Below are 24,749 nucleotides of genomic sequence, written 5' to 3'. Positions count from 1 at the left end.
CCCTGTAAAATGGAGATGATATCTACAGATTTATGATGAGGATTAGTGATATTCTATATAAAGATACTCCAAGTCCATAATAGATACTTGGTAATAAAGGGTAGCTGTTATTGGGATAGTATTATCAGACCTGCTACTGTCATCAAAGGCACTGGTAAGATGAACATAATTTTGTCAAATCATATATCACAAGTGAGAAGCCTAAAAGAGAAGCCCTTTTTAATAAGGGAGATAACATGTCTTGCTGCCTAAGTAGTACAGGCTGAATTTATCAATATATTTAAGAACAATTTGATAAAATTGTGCATGAGAGATTAAATTCAATTCAGACAGTACCTACTGTTTGTGCCTATTTGCCTGGTATTGCCTTGGGCAGTATGGGTACTATATGAGTAAGAAAGCCTGTTGGGTTTATTGTGAGACATGTGGGTATATGTAGTCATGTGCTGCATAATGTTTCTGTCAGTGATGAACTGTGTATATGATTGTCCCATAAGATTATAATGGAGCTGAAAAATTTATATCATCTAGTGATGTTTAAGTGTTGTAACATTGTAGCAATGTTTAGATGTATTTATATACACAAATACTTACCACTGTGTTAGAATATTCACTACAGTGGTATGCTGTACAAGTTTGTAGCCTAGGCATGATAGGCTGTTTGCCATATAGCTGTGGTGTGTTGTAGGCTGTACCGTCTAGGTTTATGTAAGTACACTCTATGATGTTTGCACAATGACAAAATCGCCTAATGATGCATTTCTCAGAACGTATCCCTGTCATTAAATGATGCATAACTGCAATATATCCCAAAATGACTCCCAGCAGAGTTCTGGTGAAGTACTGCACAGCTCACAGATTTTTGATTTAGTATATGTCTGACCTTCCTGTGACTTCCTCTTTTTTGGTAATATATATATATGTGTGTAAACTTACTCTAGAAATCTAGAGATGTTGGTATATATCTTGGATGATTTTATTGGCTCTTCACTAACTTTTCTGGGCATCTTACTATCCTTGACCTTTTTATATACCTGTGATGGCCAGTACAGAATGAGTTAATAATGCTGATACTTGAAGGCACACATCTGACTCAGACATTTGACTTGTTGAAAGGAGTTAGAGTGTGGTGTAAACTCAAATAAGGAAATGGGTTCCTATCAGAATGGAAACATTCATCCTGTTTGTCCCTACCTCTGTTGCATGACGAGAACTTGAGACCTAATGACCTGTATTGTTATGTCAATCTTAAGTAGTATTCGTTATAATTACATCAGTTACATAGAAGTAGAGAACTTTTTTCATTTTTGGAAACATGCTTTTGTTAATTTAAAAAACTACTTACGTAGTTACTTCTTTACTGTATTTGTGTACTGGGCTCCTTGTCCTTTGCCTTTTACCTACTGAGGCAATATTAGATTTTACAAGATTTGTAGAAACCAAGTTAACTGCTAAAGCTAAATGGTTGATTGTTTTTTGAGAGATGAATTATTTTAGTAGATTTTTATTACTGTTGGTTTGTGTTTATGGTGAATAATTCATAGGGAGATATGTTTCTTGGCATTTCTAACTGTGTTATTTAAAAAATAAATTGATTTAAAGTGTTGGAGATCCTGTAGGGGACTGTGTGTGAGTGAGAGAGAGAGAGAGAGAGTGTGTGTGTGTGTGTGTGTGTGTGTGTGTATGTCATTTCTGAAGCAAAACATACACTTTCATTGCCTTAAGGGAGGACTATTTATTGCATAATATGATATGTGTTCACAAGGGTTTTGCAGAAATATTCTACTTGTGTAAAAATCTATAAAGGTTACATTATTTTCCAACATTTAATATTATCCCAAATAAAAATATATATACAGTTTTACTTAGTTAACTAGCTCAATCCTTAGGGACTCAGGAAATCAGAATTTAACTGAAGCTAGTTATTTTTAAGCCTGGCAGTTAACTCTTCAACAAATGGAGTTATTTTTATAAAATTCTATACCTCCTTTGGTTCACTGAAAACTGAATTATATAAAGTATGTAATAAGGACATTTATCTTTTGAAATTATAAGCTTCACCTATTTGATATAAAAATTGTAAGCATTTGGATTGAACTTTTGTTTCAATATTTTAGATCACCATTTCTTTATCCAGATGAAATAGAGGACAGATAAGCATCTCTGAATTCCAGATGATACAAGTTTTCAATTTGAGTACCAAACAAACCTTTTATCAGCACTATTTGCAAGTTAATAAAATAGACTAATCTTAACTTAATCCCTGTCTGAGGGATTGAAAATCAATTAAAAAGGAATAAGATGGTAAATAGAAAGAATCAAAAAAACAAATCTTTTCCTTATGTTGGTCATTTTAAATTCATCACACACATGCACACTTGCCATGATTTGCCCAGCAAAACTATAGCTTCGGCAAGAAAGCATTGAGAGTTAATAATTTACATAAATGTGTTTATTTTTTCTATAAGGACTTATGTTGTTGTTACTTTGTACTTAAACCTAGTTTTAAGGTGTAGAGTGAATCTTACTTTTTAGAAAAGTAATAAATGAATAGATAATTTTTCATGTTTTCCATTGAAAATTTTAGCCTATTTGAAGAATTATGGTGATTTACAATTGTTAACAAGTATTTTTATTGATTAAAGGATGGATATATCAATATGATTACTACAGAATGGATTATCAGAAATGTACTTTGCTTAAGAAAATTGATACTAATGATTTTAAATTTTTATTGCAGCTAGAACGAGTAAATCTGTCTGCAGCTCAGACACTGAGAGCCGCTTTCATTAAGGTGAGGTGAAAATAATTTATTATGATTAAAGCATATGTTATTTATAAATATAAATGCTATGTAATGGTTGCCAGTTTATTTTCATTTAATGAAAACCTTTTAAATCTTCTTATGCCCGTTTTAGTGTATTCCGTAAAGCTTAAAACACTTCCCAAAGGTGAACTGGAACAAATGCTATTTCCTTAGTATTCATCTTTTCATTGCTTTGTGCTTTTGAAACTGACTTCTTCAGAGTGTTCTCTCTTTAACTTTAGATTATATTTTCTAATTCTTTTTTTTTTTTTTAGTCTTGTTAAAAATTTATTTGTAAAATTATAACTTGAAAAGGTGTTCTTCATATTGTTTAATTATAGAGCGTAAGTATAAAACAGTGTTTCTGAGTGGGAAAATAATACCTTCGTATATTAATGTCATGGATTAAGGAGAATACACAGTTAAGTCACTCAGGATTGGTTGTTTTCATTGTCTTCAGACCTGAGCTGTTCTGTTCATGGATTTTTACTAGCCACATGGTGCTGTTGAGCACATATGATATGACTAGTTCAAATTGAGATGTGTTCAAACTATAAAATAGAGATTTTGAAGACTTCACACAATAAAAGGAAAATAAAATATCTCAGTAATAGGTATTTTATACTGATTACATGTTGAAATAATATTTTGGATGTACTAGTAAGATAATTTCACCTTTTTTTTTTTTTTTTACTTTTTAATGTGACCACTAGAAAACTTGAAATTACGTAGGTGGCTCATATTTGTTGCTCACATTATATTTCTGTTGGACAGCCCTACTGTAGAGACTTATTGTACATGTTGAGTGTATTCTTTAATATAAAACTTTATCTGCCCCTCCACCTCAAATATTTTAATTCTTATTTGTGAGTTTGTTCCTATCAGTAGCTAAAATAACTTGTCAGATAAAATATTTTAATGTTTAAATGTGAAATAAATTTATAATGAAGTTTCATTGGAGTTGAAGCTATAAATTCATTTAGCTTACTTTCTTTTTATGACACATAGGATTAGTTTATTGATACCACTGTTAACTGGTAGCATAGGTAATGTCACTAGACACCTGTCTTACATCACCACAAAAATTTACATTATATACGTTGGAATAGAATTTTTTTGATGTGTTTAATACCCTGTGGTTCAGTGTGTGTGCATACATTTTACTAGTTCATTAAAATACATCCTGCACAATCATTGACTTAATGAAGAAAATTATTGAAGCAATACCATAATCAGTTTTGTTATTGTTTTCTTCTTTGAGCATCAGTTTGGTTTTGGAATGGCATATTTGGTCACTAAGGAGGCATGACAGTGACTATCTTAAGCATCTTTGTGGCTGAAGAAAAGAAGGAAAAATGATCTTCTGCACTGTATAGTATCTGCAAGGCAAAAGTCAGTTTTTCAGTTTTCCTGATACCAAGAACAGAGAGAAATTTGTCCTGTGACTCTTCAAAAAAAGGACCTTTTCTGAAGGAGTAGATGACATCTTCAATGATATTCATAAAAGAGATAAAATAGTGAATTTTCTAAGGCTTTTTCTTGTAACATCCTAACATATAAGCTGATTATTTAACACTGAAGTACAATCATGTGACTATGATAGATCTGCTTTGATTCATGCATAAATCTTCTTATCCACAGTACTGATTCTTAACTGAAGGTAGTAGAAGTTATTTTGGAGGAAAACAAATTAACCAATTTTGCATTCATTTGTTTTTAATTATCACATTTAATTTCTTAAATTTCAAATGAAATTGAAGGAGTATATGTGTTTAAAAATGAAGATTTTTGTTTTTTACACTATAACCTTTTTGAAAAATACGAAAAAACCCTCATCAGTTAGAAGATCTTTTACATCCATGTTTCCAGTTCTTGGTCCACAACAACAGTAATTTTATCAAACTTGTTATTTGGAGAATAAGACTAAAGTAATTTTTCTCAAGATAATATAATACTTTTGAATATTATGTTTTAACATATATTGTTGACCCATGAACAATGTGGGGGTTAGGGATGCCAACCCCTTACACAGTCAAAAACCGGAGTATAACTTTTGACTACCCCAAAACTTAACTACTAATAGTCTATTATTGATCAGAGGTATTATCAGTGACATGAACAACACATATTTTATATGTTATATGTATATATGCTGTATTTTTATAGTAAAGTAAGTTAGAGAAAAGAAAATATTTTTAAGAAATCATAAGGAAGAGAAAATATACCTACTATTCATTTAGTGGAAGCGAGTTATAAAGATTTTTACTCACGTTGTATTCACATTAAGTAGGCTGAGGAGGAGGAGGAAGAGCAGTAGTAGAGGAGGTGAAAGGGGAGGCAGGTGAGGCAGGCACACTTGGTATAACTTTATGAAAATACATCATAATTTCTGTCTGACTTTTTGCTTTTCGTATCTGTAAAAATGTTTCTATATGGTACCAATTCATGTTTCACCATTTGCTTTAGTTTCAGTGCCTGTGTTATAGAACAGTCCATGTTATAAAAAAAGTCAAACAGTCTTGAATAATCAGAATTCTTGTGCCAGATTGTCCAGTGTCACTTTGTTTTCTGGCATTGCTGCTTTTATATCTTCATCATCATTTGGCACTGGTTCAGAAGCACTCATCTGCACCATGTCATCTTCTGTCATTCTTCTGGTGTGGTGCCTGTCAGCTCTTGAATTTCTCCAAGATCCATTTCTTGAAAACCTTCACCCCTTACCTTTTTGCTGTATCCACAGTGTCTTTCATGATTTCCTTGAGTGGCTCTGTTACAGATCCTATAAAGTCATGTACAACATCTGGGCACAGTTTTCTTCAGGAATTTATCGTTTTGGGCTTAATGGCTTTCGTGGCTTTTTCTGTAACAATGGCATCTTCAATGGTGTAATCCTTCCAGACTTTGATGATCTTCTATCAGGGTTCTCTTACATAGTATTGACAGTCCTTTCCCCAGAGTACTGTATGTAAAAAGTACCTTTAGCTTTAAAGGAACTTAGGATCTAGAAGCGCAACTAGAGATGTATTTGGGGGGCAAGTAGATGCTTCAGCATCTTTGGTGTTGGCCTCATGGGGTTCTGGGTGGCCAGGGGAATTGTCCAATATCAAAAGAACTTTAGAAGGCAGTCTCTTACTGGCAGGGTGTTTCCTTACTTCAGGGACGAAAAGCATCGATGCAACCAATCCAGAAAAAGGGTTTTTATTGTCCAGGCCTTCTTTTTGTACAACTACAAGACTGGCAGCTGGTATTTGTTGATCTTTTCTCTGTCAAGGCACGGGAGTTAGTAGCTTTATAGATAAGGGCAGTCCTGATCACAAACCTGACCACATTTGTGTAAGACAATTGAGTTAGCCTATCCCTGCCTGCCTTAAATCCTGGTGCTCACTCTCATTATTCCTAATAAATGTCCTTTGTAGCTTTTTTGGGTCCTCCCCCCCTTTTCAGGTTAGAGCACTTTTATCTGCATAGAAAAACTGTTCAGTTATCTTTTCTTCTCAGTGATTTTCTCCATGGCATCTGGGGACTTGTCTGCTGCCTGTTGGTCAGCAGAAGCTACTTATGTTATCTTGATATTTTTTAAGCTAAACCTCTTTGTAAAATTATCAAACCATCCTTTGCCAGCAAAAAATTCTCCAGCTTTAGATCTTTCACCTTGCTTTTGATTTAAGTTGCCATATAATGACTTCACTTTTTCTCAAATCATATTAGGGTCTACAGGTATGCCTTTCTTAGAACAGTCCAGCACCCAAATAAAAGCTGCATATTCACTATTAGATAAAAACGTATTTTGTATAAAGTACAAGGTTTTTGTGTCTGCTGGTATGGCTGCAGTGGCAGCTTCATAAATTTCCTTTTCTATTTTTGTAATGTCCTTACACTGGATTCATTTATCTAGAAATGGAAGGTAATTGTAGCTGCAGACTTCGATCTGTGGAACATATCAAACAATCAAGTTTTTTCTTGTAATACCATAACTTTTCTCTGTTTCTTGGGAGCACTTCCAGCATCACTAGTGGCATTTCATATGGGTCCCATGGTGTTATTCAGGGTTTACAGTATTCCACTAAACATGATGAAATATATGTGAGAACTGTGAGAGATTAATTTGTACCGGAGAGATGAACTGATCATCATGTGGTGATGATTAAAGTCACACGGCATTTTAAGTGTATACTGGTAACACTTGAGCTCACCATAATAGCAACTTTACATATGCAGTATGTACTATGGCTAATTTTATGCAGTTATGATTTAATACTGCATCTTTCTTTATGTTTATTTATATTTCTGCTGCAAATGGTGCCATACATTCTATAAGTGTTTGTGTGTGTTTTGATAAATTTTAACTTTTTATAATAGATTTGTGTATATTTTATGGTAGTAAATGATAAAATTGACTAGTATTTACATAATTTTATGTATTCATGACATATCTTTTTCTTAATGTTTTTGATATTTTTAGTCTATGAGCTTTGTCTGCAAGTTTTTCAAATTGTCACAGATCTTCAAAATTTTTTTCAATATTTTTTTGTATAAAAAAGTCTGCATATAAGTGTACTCACACAGTTCAAACCCCTGTTGTTCAAGGGTCAACTATATTCTTCTTGGTTTCCTGTCCCCCTTATTCGCTCTGAGAGGTTCTGATAGGTTGTCCTGTCTCCCAGGTTGAGAGTGTATGGTATTGCCCTTTGGAATATTTTTCTGTATCAACTGGATTCTTTTCAAAGATTGGACATCCACCAAGTCCAAGGTTGTATTCCGAGGGAAAACCTCGAGGTGTAGGTAGTTACAGAGTCTCTGGTTTAAGAGCAGATCTATTTGTTTTGTCAATCTGAGGCTTTACGTAAATTTAGGCATTTAAAATAAGAAGTAAATAGCGTAACCAGGACTTTAGCCAGAAGATACTAAGACTGCTATTCCCAAACAATGTGCCTAGGCACCTTGGGGGCCTATAGCAAACTCAGAGTGGTGTCGTGAAAGAGTTTAAAAATTTGAGTAAATACAGTGATACTCAACATCTATTTGATACTGCATGAACTCCTAAGCTAGATTGCAATTTCATCTTTGTGAAGCTGGACTTTTAGTTTCTACTATGATAAGAAGGAAATACCACAAGAAAATCAATGTGCAAGAAGAAATGACAGTGGCAGGGTTCAATCTAAATTTAATGTTTCAGAAATTGTGCAATGCCCAGTCATATATCCTAGTAAAAAGTAGCCATGGTTATTTAAGAATGAAATAAAATATTTTTCTTCCATTTTATGTGCGTATATTTTTAAGGCTAAGTTGTTAGGAAACAGTACTTTATTATTTGGACCTAATTACTTAAATAGCATTGTTAAGTATGTCTTTTGGGCATTGTGAATTGAGAAAGGGACCTCTGTCAGACTTTTGTAATGCTCTAGCTTAGGCATTTTGGGGCCCCAGACCAACTGGTTGTTGAGAATTTGTTCTCAGATTTTCTTCACTTCATCCTTTCAGTACCTTTCTATAACTTAATTAGAGAGATATTTTTCTGCTGGCATTCCTTGCCAGCACATAGAGAGAATGCACCCCTGTCCCCCAAGATAATTCATTGTGTAGGTAGATTTAATGCTACTTAGAGAAGGAGGATAAACCACTATTATCAAATAGTACCTTATATGTAATTTTGTGGCACTTCACCAAATTAATACTCTAAGTCACATCTTAAGCCATATTTGGACAGCTTTTCTTTTAAAGGCAACTCCTTTTTAAAAAATAGATTCTATCTTGAATATATCCAGGGAAGGAAAAGTCAAAATAGGCTGTAAAAGAATGAGATCTAGTCAGACATGCTTTATTGTTATTAATCATCTATCAGAATGATTTTCCTGAATAGCTTTTGACAGCAGTTAAAATGATCTCAGGATTGAGATAAATGTGTGTATTTTCTTTTCTCATTTCATTCCACAACCTTTCAGTTTTTGATACTTGAGATCTAATGGGAAACAAGATGTTATAATGGAAAGAGCAATAGGAACAGAAGAAAACTGGATCTGCACTGATAGAGGAATTGAAGAAACAGGTTAAGTCTGCTTGACACACAAGGAAGTAAAAGTATTGCCATCTGATTAAGATCATAAATTGTTTCTATTTGCTTTTTAATATCAGAGCAAAAAAGAAAGGAAATCATCAGCATACTGATTAAAATTGGCAGGCATTCTAAAGGAAACAAACTTCAAGTATGATTACGGAATTTAAAAAATAACAAAATAAGACAAAGTTACTGGGGAAAATTGAAATCTGAAAATTAACTTTGGTAAACTCGGAACTCTGCTCAGTTGAAATGGCTAGATTTCAGTGCCCTAGGGAATTTAAGTAACATAGAACCAATGGAAATTCATTAGTGAAACAAGCTCAGAAGGTAGTAAAAGGACTAATGATGTTCTGGCAACTAGTGAAGGAAATATTCTTGCTACAAAAATAGGAAATGAAAATCATTGTGTGGGAAAATAGTTCAGAGATTATATAACTTCAGTAAAACCTGAAAAAGAAACTCTGTTTTTATTTTGTTTTGGTTTTCTGGCATTCTGTTTATTTAAATGCAAAGAATCTGCAAAATACTGGTAAGATGCGTTATTGCTTGATCCTTAAGTTGAGATATTAGCTAATATAAAAAGCTAAAAATCTTAAATATATATAAACTAATAAGAAGAATAATTGATGAATTACCAAAATATATACAGTCTTTATTTCTATCTTTGTCAAGTATTTTATGTTCAAATGGAAAATGGAACCATGGTCATAGTAAAAAGTTACTGATGCAGAAGCTCTAACAAAACATTAGTGAATGCCACACCTACTTTAATTTACAAAGATTCCTGCCCTTTTAGGTTACTGGTCTAAGAAGTTCCCAACAGGTTCTAAACAATTAAATTTTGGTTTTAAAATACTGATTCCAAATCTGTATTTCAAAACTAGCTTTCTCTTTCTTATAGGCTGAAAAAGAAAATCCAGGTCTCACACAAGACATCATTATGAAAATTTTAGAGAAAAAAAGCGTAGAAATTAACTTCACGGAATCCCTTCTTCGTATGGCAGCTGATGATGTAGAAGGTATCAGAAAGAACCTTATTTAGTTTTATAATTGTTGAAAAGCACTTTTTCTAAATCACTATTACTTGACAAAAAGATCTTCCTCCCCTCCCCTTTTCTCCCTTTCCTTCACTCTTCTTATTTCTTACAATGATGATGATGATGACAAAATGATGATAGTGGAAACAAATCTGTGTAAAATTGAAAAATAATTCTTGTTTTTATTCTATATTTGTGAGATTTAGTTAATTGAAGTAAAAGTTTTGTTTATGCTACATGCATTAATTTTTTCCCCATTTGTACGATGTTTTTTGAGTTCTAGTTTTACTAAAAGGTGAGTTCTATTGGAATGGTTATTTTCTTTTGTATTGTCTTTAAGCAAATAGCAGTTTGAAAGTAATGAGTTTTTTTTTTAATGTTAGTATAGCATCTTTTTATTTTTAAGCACAGATTTAGGAGAACAATACAACCATGGCTTTTGCTTTTCTCAGTTTTGCTTTTTAAAATTAGAAGTGGATTTCTAATTTTCACTTAAATTTAGTAGCAATTTTCCCACTAATTTAAAAAAATGTACATATATAATTTCCCATGTTTATTGAGGAATAACAAAAAGTAGATATTTTAACTGATTTCATGATTGATAAGAAAACCCTCATCATTATTTAGACTTGAGCATTTGCAGCCTGTAAAGCTATAATATTTTGATGAATTAGTAGAGTTGTAGTGCTTCCAAGTCTACAGTGAATCTGGTGGTAAGTTTATTTTGCCTCTGCCAAGTCTGATTGAACCTCCTTTCCAAAATTGCTGTTCTGTGCTCCTAGGTTTCATGTTGGATTTATGGTGGTGGTTTTGTTTTTAGGTGAGATTTCAAGAATGAGCTAAATAAAGATTTTATTAGGTTATTTGGGGTTTTACTATAACGAACAGTTATATATTCAATGTAGGGGTTTTAAATTATAAAACTTATCTTTCCTTTTGGCAGATATATATTGCCTTTGCATTAGTTATGGATATCATTACTTAATTAAAGGTTTCCTTGTGGAATGTATCTTCAGGGGACTGATGATAAAGCCTCCCTTTTTAATCTGTTTATCTTGATTTTCAGATTTCAGGGGATTTCCATTTACCCCACATTGAAAATATTTAGTCTTTTATCTTGTAATATTTTACTTGGAGGGAACCCTGTTGTTACTGCTGGACTAAGTCAAGTCAAATGCTAATAAAATTCTATTTTGCAACCTTGTCTTTCCTAGTTTATCTGGCCTTTTTCTTCCCTACTCACCTTTGACCAACATTGGGAATTCTTAGATGTGATGTTGGCAGAGAGTGGCATAGTATTTTTTATTATGTGTTTATTTTATCAGAGTATATGATTGAACGACCAGAGCCAGAATTCCAAGACCTAAATGAAAAGGCACGAGCACTTAAACAAATTCTTAGTAAGATCCCAGATGAGATCAATGACAGAGTGAGGTTTCTGCAGACAATCAAGTAAGTGATTTTTTGTTTTGGATCTTTTCGTAAAAGTACTTCAAAGGAACTACTCATCTAGATGTTTTAATTTTGTTATGACATTAATATTAAGATGAAATGTTAATTTGAAATAAAATTTGAAATTTTTATATGCTACATCTTATTATTCACTTGTAAGCTATGGCATTTGGTTTCAGAGTACAATAACATTTTTTAGATGGACTGTTTCATTTAAAAATAATGAAATGTACATAAACTGGAATATAGTATGAACTATATAAATAATGGAAAAATGTAAAAGATTAAAATGAATAGAGAAATTGGGTAAATCATAGGATAATAAGAGATACCAAAATTGTTTTTATCTCAGAAATGGCACAGGTCATTAGGATAAGTAATGTACTCTTGGGTGTAATAGCCTTTTCAAATATTGATCAAATTGTGGACCTTCAAATCCTTGCCTTTGGGATACAGGTTTAGTAAGACTGAGAACCTACATAGGACCAGGAGACTGGCTGGGTCCCATCCCCAAGGTATTTCCTTATGTATGTACAAATATTCCAAAACTGAAAAATTCAAAATTTGAAATACTTCTAGACTCAAGCATTTCAAATAAGGAGTACTCAACCTTTATAGTTAAAATAAACATGTTTGACCCATAAAAGGAAAAACTGTCAGTGATCTCAAACCCAGTTTAGATAATTTATTTCTAGAGTTTTCAAATAGTTTAGTAAGTTTTCATTTGCTTTGATAATGATATATCTGCTGATGAGCCATGCTACATTACTATGAAGATTTGGTATTTCAAATAATATTTTCAGCAGATTTTACTTCATATTATTGAAGTAGAGGTTTACACAATATCGTCTTAATAGCAGTCACTCATATAGAACTTACTAAGTGCTAAGCACTGTTTTAAGTGCTTATACATATATTAGTTTAGTACAACAACCCTATAACAGATGAGGAAATTGAGGCATAGGAAATTAGGTAATTTTCTTAAGGTCACATAGCTAGTAAATGGTGGACCTGGATTTGAACCCAGGCAGTTTGATGCCAGAGTGTTCTCTGCTGCTTCCCAATCATAGATTTATATTGTTCATCTGGTGATTGAAAAAAGAGTTTTTTAAAAACAAGTTTTCTTTTTAATTATTTTGGGTACATAAAAAAGTTATACATTTATAGAGTACATGTGATGTTTTGATACAGGCATCCAATGTGTATTAATCAAATCCGGGTAATTGGGGTATCCATCACCAAAAGCATTTATCATTTCTTTGTGTTAGGAACATTCCAGTTCTACTCTTTTAGTTATTTTAAAGTATACCATAATTTATTGTTGACTATAGCCACTTTGTTATGCTATCAAATATCATTCATTCTATCTGACTATATTTTTGTACCCATTAACCATCCTCACTTTATCCTTCCCTCCCTGCTACCCTTTCCAGCCTGTGCTAACCATTCTACTTTCTGTGTTAGATCAATTGTTCTAATAATTAGCTCGCACATATAAGTGAGAACAAGAGAGATTTGTCTTTCTGTACTTGGTTTATTTCACTTAATGTGAAATTTCCAGTTTCATCCGTGTTGTTGCAAATGACAGGATTTCACTTTTTATGGCTATATAATACTCTATGGTGTATATATATATACCACAATTTGTTTATCCATTCATCTGATGGTGGACACTTAGGTTGATTCCAAATCTTGGCTAGTGTGAAAAGTGCTGCAATAAATATGGGAATGCAGATATCTTTTCGATATACTGATTTCCTTCCTTTTGGATATACACCTAGCAGTGGGACTGCTGGGTCATATCATAGTTGTATTTTTTAGCTTTTTGAAGAACCTCCATAGTGGTTGCACTAATTTATGTTCCCACCAATAATGTATGAGGGTTCCTTTTTCTCCACATCCCTGCCAACATTAGTTATTGCCTTTCTTTTTGATAATAGCTGTAGATTTGATTTGCATTTCTCTCATGACTAATGATGGTAAGCATTTTTTTCATGTATCTTTTCATTTGTGTATCTTTTGAGAAGCGTCTGTTGAGATCTTTTGCCCATTGTTTAATCAGATTATTTGATTGTTTCCTATCAAGTTGTTGAAGCTCCTTATATATTTTTGTAATTTATCCCTTGTCAGATAGGTAGTTTGCAAATATTTTCTCCCTTTCTGTGGATTGTCTCTTCACTTTGTTGGTTGCTTTCTTTGTTTTAGCTTGATGTGATCCCATTTGTTCAATTTTACTTTGGTTGCCTGTGCTTTGGGATATTGCTCAATAAATCATTTTCCAGACCAATGTCCTGAAGCTTTTTCCCAATGTTGAAAAAAGAGTTTCTGCTATTTGAAAGAAGCAAGATAAAATGGTAAAGGACATCTTATACAGAATGCCAGTACGTAAGAGATAACAGTATTGTGGTTGAAGCTAGGGTATAAATGGCAGGCCCAGAGCCCTCATCCTGTTACTTTGACGTCCTTTTTCTTCCTGTGGAATCCCTGAGACATCTTTGCTAAATCCTCTGTGACTCTAGGAAGATACAGTTTGAAAACCACATTATTAATGGCTATATTTTTGTCATAAGGAAGTTGTACTTACCAGTCTTGTCCATAGTCATTGGCAGGCTTTATGAGGGTCTTATGTCAAGTATGTGGGAGTAGTAATATTTCAATTCTGTTTTCTGGAGTGTACTCAGCACAATTGAATTAAGAGTAATGACAGTGAAAATTTATTTCCTAACCATTTTAGAAGGGGTAATTTGCCCTAGTAAGTTCATTGATATATATATTATTTTTGAAACTAAAATTCAACCATGTGCAAATAGCATAGATGGCTAAGGTATAATTATTTGCATCACTATAATGTATGTTTCTGCATTTTGATATATGTTATTACCACTGTTAATTGCCAAATTAGTGAGTAAAATTGCACTAAAATAGAAAATCGCTTATCTTTTAGACACAACATGTACAATTTAAAGTTTCTCTTTAAAATATTTTACTTTCTTATATTTATCATCCATCTGTTTTAGCAACATTTTTCAATAAGCATATATCAAAGATCTGCTATACCAGGTACTATAGGTGATGCTGTAGGTTGTATTAAAATAGTAAACAGATTCCTTACAGCTAATAAATATTCAGGCAGTTTTGAATATATTAGTAGACCTAGGTTTGAATCTTCAGTCCAAGATTTAGCTGTGTGACCTTGGATATATGTTGCTTAGCTTCTGTCATTCTTGTTTCTGCCTCTGTAAATGAGGGTAATAAGTTGTGAGACTTGAAAGAAATGATTTACATAAAGTGCCTAACACAGAACCTAGCATACATTCATTGACACATGCTAGCATTGTTAAATAAGGATTTTTCCCACTTTCCATGTATGGAGTTGATTAGGAAAAATGATCCAGCAAGCAGATTTTTAAAAGTCCTCTTGATTAATGAATGTTTCTGTTTGACTACCTCTGAGCTTATGCAAATATTTTATAAAATTAATTTGTAGGGTTTTTTTTAAAAAGTCTGATACATTCCAATTAATGGATAACTAGTGGAGACTTGGAACTTAATAGATCAAAAAGCCATGCATTTATCTATTTACTCTTTGTAATTTGCATTTCATATTCTTAAGGCTAAAATTCACCAGGGTTTATTTGTTTCAAGTCAGGAGTTTTCATGATGGTTTCAGTATAGATTTTTTAGAGTTGTCCAGTCTAAACCAAACTAAACATACACTGCAGGTGGCACGATCAGAAGCTCTACTTTTCTATGTAGTTTTCTGATAAGGTGTATGTTTACATTCACTAATGCTTTTGTCTTTCAGTATACATGTTTCCCAAAAGTTGCCCTACTAAATAGCTGCAAATTGCTAAACTCTTTCCCATTCTACTCATACTGTCTGGCTCTGACCACAGAATTCATCAGTTTCAAGCTGCCTAATTACACAATAGTTATTTTACCTTCAAGTTTTTAAAATTCCTCATTTGGTTAATTGTAGTATTTTTTTTGTGCTGGTATTTTTCCTATAGGAAACAAATTACTAATACAATTTAGCTTCCCTAGAATAAACCTTGGTGCCATAAATGAAAATGCTTTTTCTATGTACATACAGATAACATAATATTTGGCACAAATTGCTTCAGATTTTTTGGGGGGGGACATTTTTCAATAATTTGGTAGGTCAAACCTGACTCATCAGCAGAATCACCTGGGGAGTTGTTTCCCCCACCCCTCTTAAAGTACAGACAGATTTCCAATATTTATCAGCAGGTCTGGGGTAGAGTCCAGCAAAACCCTCCATTTTCCTCACCCCCCCACACACCTTTTTTTTTTTTCCTTCCTATATGAGTTCACTAACCTGATTCAGAACCAGTCTTTTGACCTGTAGAATCCAGCCATTATCGTTGCATATGGAAGATATGTTCATCATGATGATTAGTACTGAAGGCACATTTTTATATTCCCTTTTTACAGAATATTAAAACACACTACCAAGTAAGACTATGTATAAACAGCTAACTGATCACTGTAATTTTCCTTATTATATTCCATTTTAAATAGCTCCATTGTGGATTTGGAAAACTTTGCATGTTTAGACTTGACATTTTTTATTTGCTGAAATTGTAGTTTTTCTCAGGTAATAGTATGATCATATGATGGCATTTTATTAAACAATGGTGGATTTTGTCTATCACAGCAGTACAGAGGGATTCAATTTGTTTAAAACCATAATTGAACAGTTATATAACTTAAAACTGCTATTAAAGGAGGCAAAAAATGATTGGACAGATGGTTATGTAGAATTTATTGTCCTACTTGAATATGTAATGTTTAATGTTTCAGCCTAATACCAATGTTTGAGATACAGGAGGTAATAAGTATTTATTGAAATATTTAATAAAAATATCATTACTTCAGGATAGGCTAAAATATTTTTTATACCAAAATCTTATATGCCTTTAATTCATAGAATTTCCACATGCTTATTTACCAGGAAATATGCTGGGAAACACACACATACACACAGAAACCTGGATACTGAGGTTTTTTTTTTTTTTTTTTTTTTTTTTTTTTTGAAATAAAGCTAAAATATTTTAGATATGAAATATCTGAAACCTGACATTTGTAATTGAAAAATCAATAATAAAATTTAAAAATATAATTAAAAATAAATATTTGGGATGGTCTACTTAGATTCATATCTTCACTCTTGCATTCCATTTGAACAACAAAAGTTTTTGCAGTGACTAATAGCTAAGAGAGTGGATGTGAAAAAGACAAGACTTGTCTTAGAGATCGTGAGGCTATTTGAGATGCAGAATTACATAAAGTTAAATTTGACAGAAAAAAATTGCTATGAAGTTAGAAGGTGGAAATTGAAAAGGGCATAGATATAAATGACAAGAAAAGTTCAGAAAATATTGCGCATAGATAGGATGAAAAGTCAATTCATGAGAATTATTGATTTCTTCTCCTCTCTTTAGAAAAGGGAGAAAGGTGTTGATACATATATAGTCAAAGAATGATTGCTGGAAAGGTTAAGATAGAATAATATTCTGATATTGTCTCTCCCAGTAATTTAAATATATCTTCTAAAGGAGATAGTGACCGACAGCAAAGGTTTGGAAGAGGAAGATATTTATTTGCTAGATAGAAGGTAAGGGTATCTGAAAGAGAAGAAGAAGAGGAATATTTTCTGTGAGGAGGAAATGTTTTCTGTTAAACATTAAACCTATTAGGTATCTGGCATGTAGTATTGTTAAATACAGAAAGGTGTTACATGTAATGTAAAATTTCATAAAATTGTTCATTAACAAATTGTTCAAGTAACAAAAGTGGAGACTATTATAGTTTGAATTCAGCTACATTAATCAGACAAAATAAATTTAAAAAAAAACAGGAAAAGAAAGGCTTAGATACATTTGCCCTCTTATAAATTTGAGTGAGGAATTCTGAGTGAAATGTGATTGATTTGGGAAAATTGGTGTTAGTTGGCAATGTTTGGTCAGGAGAATCAGGATCACAGCAGGGTATAGGCTAAAACCCCTACTCTGACCAGCTAGCCAAAGGTTGGCCCTTTGTGAGGTATACGCAGGGTAATTAAGAGTATGTTGTGATTAGTAATTCTTAAAATACATCTAGACAAATTTCTTTCAAATGTAGCTGATGTTAAAGATTTTTTTTTTCCTTTTCCAACAGGGATATAGCTAGTGCAATAAAAGAACTTCTTGATACAGTGAATAATGTCTTTAAGAAATATCAATACCAGAACCGCAGGGTAAGTTTCGTAGAAGCTTTGCTGGTTGCCACCCTAAATGCTGGTTTACATCTAGTTGTCTTATTGAATTAAATACTAAGGGGGTTTAATTATTGGAAATAGTTTTGTGTCATTAACCATTGGATTTATCCTTGAATTTAAATATGCTGTTTAATGTGTTTAAATACTCCAAAAATGCTTATTTATAATATAAAGTGCCTCCCATATTATGTATAATCTCCTGTCTTTGACTTTGGCTTTTGTATTATTTCTCTTATTTAGTATTTTTTTCTTATTATTTTTCATGTCTGTAGGCACTTGAACACCAAAAGAAAGAATTTGTAAAGTACTCCAAAAGTTTCAGTGATACTCTGAAAACATATTTTAAAGATGGCAAGTAAGTACTGTCATTTATCCTTTTCTTTAAAAATTAAATAGATGATGTGGTTTTATATGATACTAAAATCATATAAATTAGGCCCTTTTACTCTATTGTTGGTTCTCAAGGCAACTGATAAACAAAGCAGACCATTAAAAATAGAAAATAAATGGTTGCTAATTCAGCCATAACTGTTCTAGAGCAGGAGTTTTTGTCAGACTTTTTCTGAAAGGGGCCAGGTGGTAAATATTTTAGATTAGGTGGTCCTTTCACAACTACTCACCTCACCTCTGCTGTTGGAGTGTGTAAGCAGCCATAGATAAAATGGAAATGAATAGGTGTGATTGGGTTCTAATAAAACTTTATAGAAACTGAAATTTGAATTTTGTATAATTTTCAACTGTCACATAGTATCCTTTTTATTTTATTATTATTATTTACCATTTAAAAATATAAAAGCATTTTTAGTTTACTGGCTTATTTTACCCCCTTCTGAAGCAGTGGTTCTCAAACTTTAGTAGCTAAATCCACCTGGAGGGCTTGTTAAGGCTCAAATTGCAAATTGCTCAAGGGGCCCCACCTCCAGAATTTCTGATTCTGTAGGTCTGGAGTAGGGCCCAAGAATTTGTATTCGTAAGAAGTTTTCAGATGATATTGATGTTGCAGTTCTGTTTAGAACTACTGCATAAGGTTAAAGCAGTGGTTCTTAATCCTGTCTGCACATTAGAATCACTTGGGGTGAGTTTTTAAAAATCTCGTTGCCTAGGCCCCTCCACCAATTCTGATTCAGTTGGCCTGGAGTAGAGCCGTGGTTTAGATGTTTTGTGAAAGTACTCCACAGTTTTAAAGTGCTGTAAGGATTTTGATCCACTGTCCTGGAAGGAGAGAAACTTAAATTGGCTTTCATAGCATCCTTCTATAAAATAGGAAGTATACTAAAAATGTAAATTGGACGTTATTTTTAAATGTACATTCATTTAGTTGCAGAACACTATAGAAAGCCAAGTGATTTTATGTATTTTTGCATACCTACACACATACATATAATGTGTAAACTGATGCAGAGGCCATATCTTCTGTAATATTATATAGGTGGTTCTTTGTACTTTAAATAGAATGCTAGAATTTTGTGGACAAGGCTGTTTTCTAATCGTGCTCAAGGTCAGAAAAGTAATCTACATAGAGGATTCAAACATCCTGCTCTACCATTCAAGTTTTAAGACCCCATATACAGGTCACAACATTACAATATTATTGTAATAATATTTAAAAATAATAAAAATTAGATGGAATTCTGTTAATTTTCAGTGTCATTTTCAACAGTTCAAACAGGTTGAAGTATTTACATTATATTAATAACGATATTGAGCTAGATTTTATTAATGGTTTTATGTTGTTCCATACTACCATTCAGGTTATCTAGGGGAAAGGCTCCTTGATGACTTAGTTTAATAAGGTAGCAGCTGTGTTTTGAAAATAATCTTTTGTTTTTTCTGTCTTGATCTCCTATACTAAGCCCAAATAACCAAACACACATTAAAAGAATAATTTACGTGAGGGGATCATTATTTCTGATACTATTCTGTTACTATTATGGAATAAGCACATTAAAAGATAGAAATTAACTTAGAGCCTAATTTTCATTAATTTGAAATTATGTACTCCCACATATGGATTGCTCAGGCTGCTTGCTACTACTTTCTCTCTCTTGAGTGGCTTTTAAAATTCTATTTCTTTGTGGATGAATAATGTGTCATAAGTCTTAAACTTGTTTCCTCAGAACAGAAAATTATTAATATAGCCCAATCTTTAAGCCATCTTTCAGTAGGGGGTGAATTTACATTGGTTCAACTAATTCTCCCTGGTCCCTGTCTTTTGAGAAATGTCTGGGGTAAAGATACAAGCTCTGCCTATGAAACTAAGAAATTGATAAGGCCACACAGTGGGACTGGGGCATCAGCTTTGTATTCCAGTCACATGAAGATAAGCCATTAGGAGAATGTGGTGGAGCACAAAGCAATTTTTAAGAACATATTTTTATATATTATCAGGTCCAAGATACTGAAACTATATGATTATTTTGTTTTAAAAGTAGATTATCCTAAAAGTAGTTTGTAGTTCATCATTCCCACCCATTTTTTTTTCTTGTGTTTTTTTTGGGGAGGGGGGGGACAGTGGTTGAAAGAGAGTGGGTTGAATCGACTTGGAAGTAATTAACTTTTTTCTTCAGTATTTGTCATGCCCGTTGACATGCAGATTTTGAGACTGAGTATAAAATACTTTATCAGATTTATTTGTTAGTCTATGAAACCACAGCTGAAGACCGCATCTGAATCTTCCTTTTGGTTAGTTATGTGTTTGACCTATAAATGAACTCTGGTTGTTGAGGTGCCACCTACCATTAGCAGCCCTCCAACACTTTATTGCCAGCCAGAACCACCAGGGGGCAGTAATTCCCAGATAGTTTCAAATGATTCAGGACCATTAAATCCCAAATTGGAGTGAAAGTTATTATGCTCAATACCAATTTATCTTTTTTCCCCCAGATTGATTTCACTGTTACTGTTAATAGATGACATTGAGTATAAATATTTTAAAAGGGTCAATTTTGGGGATGAAATTAATGCTTGTTTTTTCTTTTTAAACAGGGCAATAAATGTGTTCATAAGTGCCAACCGACTAATTCATCAAACCAACTTAATACTTCAGACCTTCAAAACTGTGGCCTGAAAGTTGTATATGTTAAGAGATGTACTTCTCGGTGGCAGTGTTGAACTGCCTTTATCTGTAAATTTTAAAGTTTGACTGTATAAATTATCAGTCCCTCCTGAAGGGATCTAATCCAGGATGTTGAATGGGATTATTGCCATCTTACACCATATTTTTGTAAAATGTAGCTTAATCATAATCTCACACTGAAGATTTTGCATCACTTTTGCTATTATCATTCTTTTAAGAATTATAAGCCAAAAGAATTTACGCCTTAATGTGTCATTATATAACATTCCTTAAAAGAATTGTAAATATTGGTGTTTGTTTCTGACATTTTAACTTGAAAGCGATATGCTGCAAGATAATGTATTTAACAATATTTGGTGGCAAATATTCAATAAATAGTTTACATCTGTTAAACATTTCTTTACTTGAAAAAATGCATATATATATGTGTGTATATATGATCAGAAGACCAAGACAACTTGGTGTAATGTCTAAAAAACTTCTAACAGGAGGTTATTAGCAGTTTATCAAATAATAAAGCAACAAGAATTCCTATTTTTTGTCCGTAATCACTTTAGGGAAAAAGTAGTCAATGGAAATATTTTTGTTAGTTATTACATAATGACGTAATTACATAATGAATATTTTTACAATATTTGCAACCTATTTTAAGAGACTTATGAGAAAGAGATGGCAACTTGTAGTATGTTCAGACTATAATGCCACTTCTTAAACTGTGACAATGTACATTTGAATCTGAAAAATTAAGTCTTTCTGGTATGCTGGGCCCTAATAAGCTTTGCACAGTTTTTTCTCCAAAATAGCCTCAATGAATAGTAATTTGAAAATATTCCAGGTGTTGGTTTGAAGTTGTCATAAGTGTTAATAATTCTACACACTTTTAAAATATGTAGTTTTGTTTCACCATAGAGAAGTTTTAAGGAAACTATATGATAAGTATTCATGTTAAGTGATTTCATTTTTCAAGTATAAAATAAAGGGAAAATCAGAATTTATTTATCTTTTATAAAGATTTAAGTGTTGAAGTAAATTTCTGTTGGAAGTATAATTTTTTTTTTTGCTGTAAATGCAATTTAGTTTTTTTTTCTCCATTTTAAAAAATAAATTTTTGAAAGAATTACTATCATTGGAAACATAAAAGGAAATCATCCTGTTAAATGCAAACAGGAAATATGTTAAAAGAAGCAAAAAACCAATAGAAAATTGCATGAAATTTCATAATTCATGGACATTTTACTAATTTAATTTTTTTCTTCAAAGATACATAGCCAGTAAAACAAGTAGAATTGGTGATCTTCACTATTTATTTTTGGCATAAACTATCATTTCCTCTTGGAAGTAGATGGATGATCATTTGCAGAGTAGACTTGTGAATATATGAAGAAAAAAGACACTTTTATTTGCAGCAGACTCTTCTAACATAAACCAAATACCCATCATCCCTACTCTTCTTATCTTTATTCTCCTTAAAAGAACTCACCAGTTACCAGGCATGCCTCAAATCACCTGTTTTTATTAGTCTTCTATCTTTTCATTCCACTATCAAATATTTCTAGCTTAAATTTTCATGAAATATACCTCTAAAAAGGAGGCTTATTTTCAGAATACTTCAGTTTCTTATCCTTCCAGCAGAGCTCATTTGTGTCAGTGAAGAAAGGGCCAGTGTGGCCACATTCAGGTACTTCTCCAGAAAACAGGAAAGTGGCTTCAGAGGAAAGGAAGAGGAGACCATTTGTTGAGCACCTTCTCTGTGTCGGGCACTATTCTAGGTAGATTTATTTAATTCTCTTAACAGTCTTGTGACTTAGCTATCTGCCTTGCAATTGAGGAAACAGAGCTTAGATCACACAGCTGGTAATTGCTAGGGCCAGGGTTTAAATTCATTGGTGTCCAGATTCCATCTCTTTCCACAGAACTGTTCATTGCCAAAAATACACCTTGTTTAGGATACTAGTTCTCAAACACCAATGTGACACACCCTCTCTCTTTTGTCCACAGAAAAATGAGACTAATTAGGACAATGTTTTTGTTTTTCATAAATCTAAATTTATTCATTTTAAAGGATTATTTTTTTGGATATTTAAAATGCCTTCTCACTTTTTTTTAAATCAGTATGATATGTGGTGGTTTTTTTAATGATTGCATTTAATAACCTTATTGGGCAAAACATAAGGTTGGCAATCCAGTATCAGTCCCTTCTAATTGTTTTTTATAAACTTTTTATATGGAGATAATTTCAAATTTATAGGAAATTTGGAAACATAGTACAAAGAATATCCATATTCCTTTTACTCAGATTTACCTATTCAAATTTTACCCTCTTAGTTTTATTATTTACTTGTTCCTTTGCCCTCCCTTAAGACTCCTTTACTCTGGATCATTTCCATAGCCATCTTTGTCTTTCATGACACTGACATGTTTTTGAAGACTATAATCTTCTCTCCCCCTGCCCTTCCTTTTTAATAGAATGTTTCTCATTTTGGGTTTCCTCCTGATTAGATTGAGGTTATGCATTCTTGATCAGAATACTGCATTGATGGTACAGCATCATCAGGACATGACATGGGGGCACACAGTGCCCATCTTATTGGTGATGCTAGTTTTGATCACCTGACCAAGGTGGTGGTCAGTTTCTTCAATGTATAGTTGTTATTTTTTACCTTGTAACTAATAATCTGTGGAGGACTCTTTTAAGTCCATGCTAACATTTTCCCCCAGGATTTAGCATCCATTTATGATTCTTAGTTATTCATTCTTGTCTTTGGTAGTTGCAAGATGGTGATTTCCCACCTTCAGTATGCTTTCCACATGCACCAGTTGGCAGTCAGCATTCTAGTGTAAGCAGGAGCCCTCTTTCTTTTGATCCATCCATCCATCCATTCATCCGTGTATCTATAGCCACCTAAATTCTTATGTCTGTTAGTGTTATATACTCATGCTTTTCTATTTTTTTCCCCAGTGGTTTTTAATTCATTACTTTGGTGCTCAAATTATCTTAAATTTGACCAACAGGAACTCCTTCAAGCTGGCTCTTGTGTTCTTGTCATCCTCTATCATTTTGTTTAAAGCAGTTATTATCTTACATAAAAGATATTCCAAGATCTAGAATCAGCAAGTTCTCCATAGGACCGTAGGGAATGATATTAGATACCTAGCTCTGGATGCTGGATCTGCTCATTGCTACTGGGTGTCTGGGGCATTGAAAATATTCAGAAAAAAATTAAAAGTACAACAATAAAAAACAAAATACAGTATAACAACTAATTACATAACATTTACATTGTATTTGATACTACAAGTAATCTAGAGATTAAAGTATGCGGGAGGATATGTATAGGTTATAGACAGATACCATGTTATTTTGTGTAAGGGACTCAAGTATCCGTGGATTTTGGTATCCTGGGGGTCCTGAAACCAATCCCCCGCAGGTACCAAAGGATGACTGCATACACATACAAATAATGTGTGTACACTACATTTACATATGCTCATATGCGCTTATGTTTGATTTTAGAAATCATGAGTTTATACCAGTACCTCCAATTGCGATCCATTCTCACAGGGTTCTTTCTCAGCTTCCCCATTCCGTGTTTCTATGTCCCTTCCTCAAAATCCTGGATCCCCCAATAATCAATTGATTTATTTACTATCTCAATCCTGTAATATATCTAACATGATTTTAGGATTGCTTTTTCCCGTGTCACTGAAAAGCAAGATTTGCTTACAGTTCTCACCCAATCTGTACCCTGCCCCAAATTAAGGATAATGGTTACATTGTCTGTTTATATAGATCACCTGGATTCTTTTTCTTCCCCCTCCCTCACTGTGATTTACATTTTCTTTTTGAAATACAATTGAGTTCATTTTTTCAGTTTGCCTTCAGGTTTAAGGTTCTTCTCCCAACCACTTCCCATCCTTGTTGATTTAATTTTATTTTTAAAATATGTAGAACCTTAACATGCTTCTAGAAGTCAGAACTATGTGAAAACATACACTCAGAGAAGTTTAACTTTCTCTCATATCCCTTCTGCCCCATTCCA

At 32.8% G+C, this 24,749-nt stretch overlaps 1 protein-coding gene across 3 annotated transcripts in view; it reads left to right on the top strand.

Moving 5' to 3' along the window:
* The window catches only part of PDCD10 (programmed cell death 10), a 43,470-nt gene extending 22,368 nt beyond the window's left edge, over nucleotides 1-21,102 (top strand). For all 3 annotated transcript variants that reach the window (XM_045539591.1, XM_045539589.1, XM_045539590.1), the window contains exons 3-8: nucleotides 2,741-2,794; nucleotides 9,766-9,883; nucleotides 11,227-11,353; nucleotides 17,534-17,612; nucleotides 17,906-17,988; nucleotides 20,619-21,102. In XM_045539591.1, the coding sequence (XP_045395547.1) occupies nucleotides 2,741-2,794; nucleotides 9,766-9,883; nucleotides 11,227-11,353; nucleotides 17,534-17,612; nucleotides 17,906-17,988; nucleotides 20,619-20,700 (543 nt within the window). In that variant the 3' untranslated portion in view covers nucleotides 20,701-21,102. The remainder of the gene's footprint in view (nucleotides 1-2,740; nucleotides 2,795-9,765; nucleotides 9,884-11,226; nucleotides 11,354-17,533; nucleotides 17,613-17,905; nucleotides 17,989-20,618) is intronic.
* The last annotated feature ends 3,647 nt before the right edge of the window (nucleotides 21,103-24,749 follow it).

Source organism: Lemur catta, chromosome 1, assembly GCF_020740605.2.
Source record: "Lemur catta isolate mLemCat1 chromosome 1, mLemCat1.pri, whole genome shotgun sequence".
In the NCBI taxonomy this organism is placed as follows: domain Eukaryota; kingdom Metazoa; phylum Chordata; class Mammalia; order Primates; family Lemuridae; genus Lemur; species Lemur catta.
This window is presented reverse-complemented; position numbering and strand designations above follow the sequence as displayed.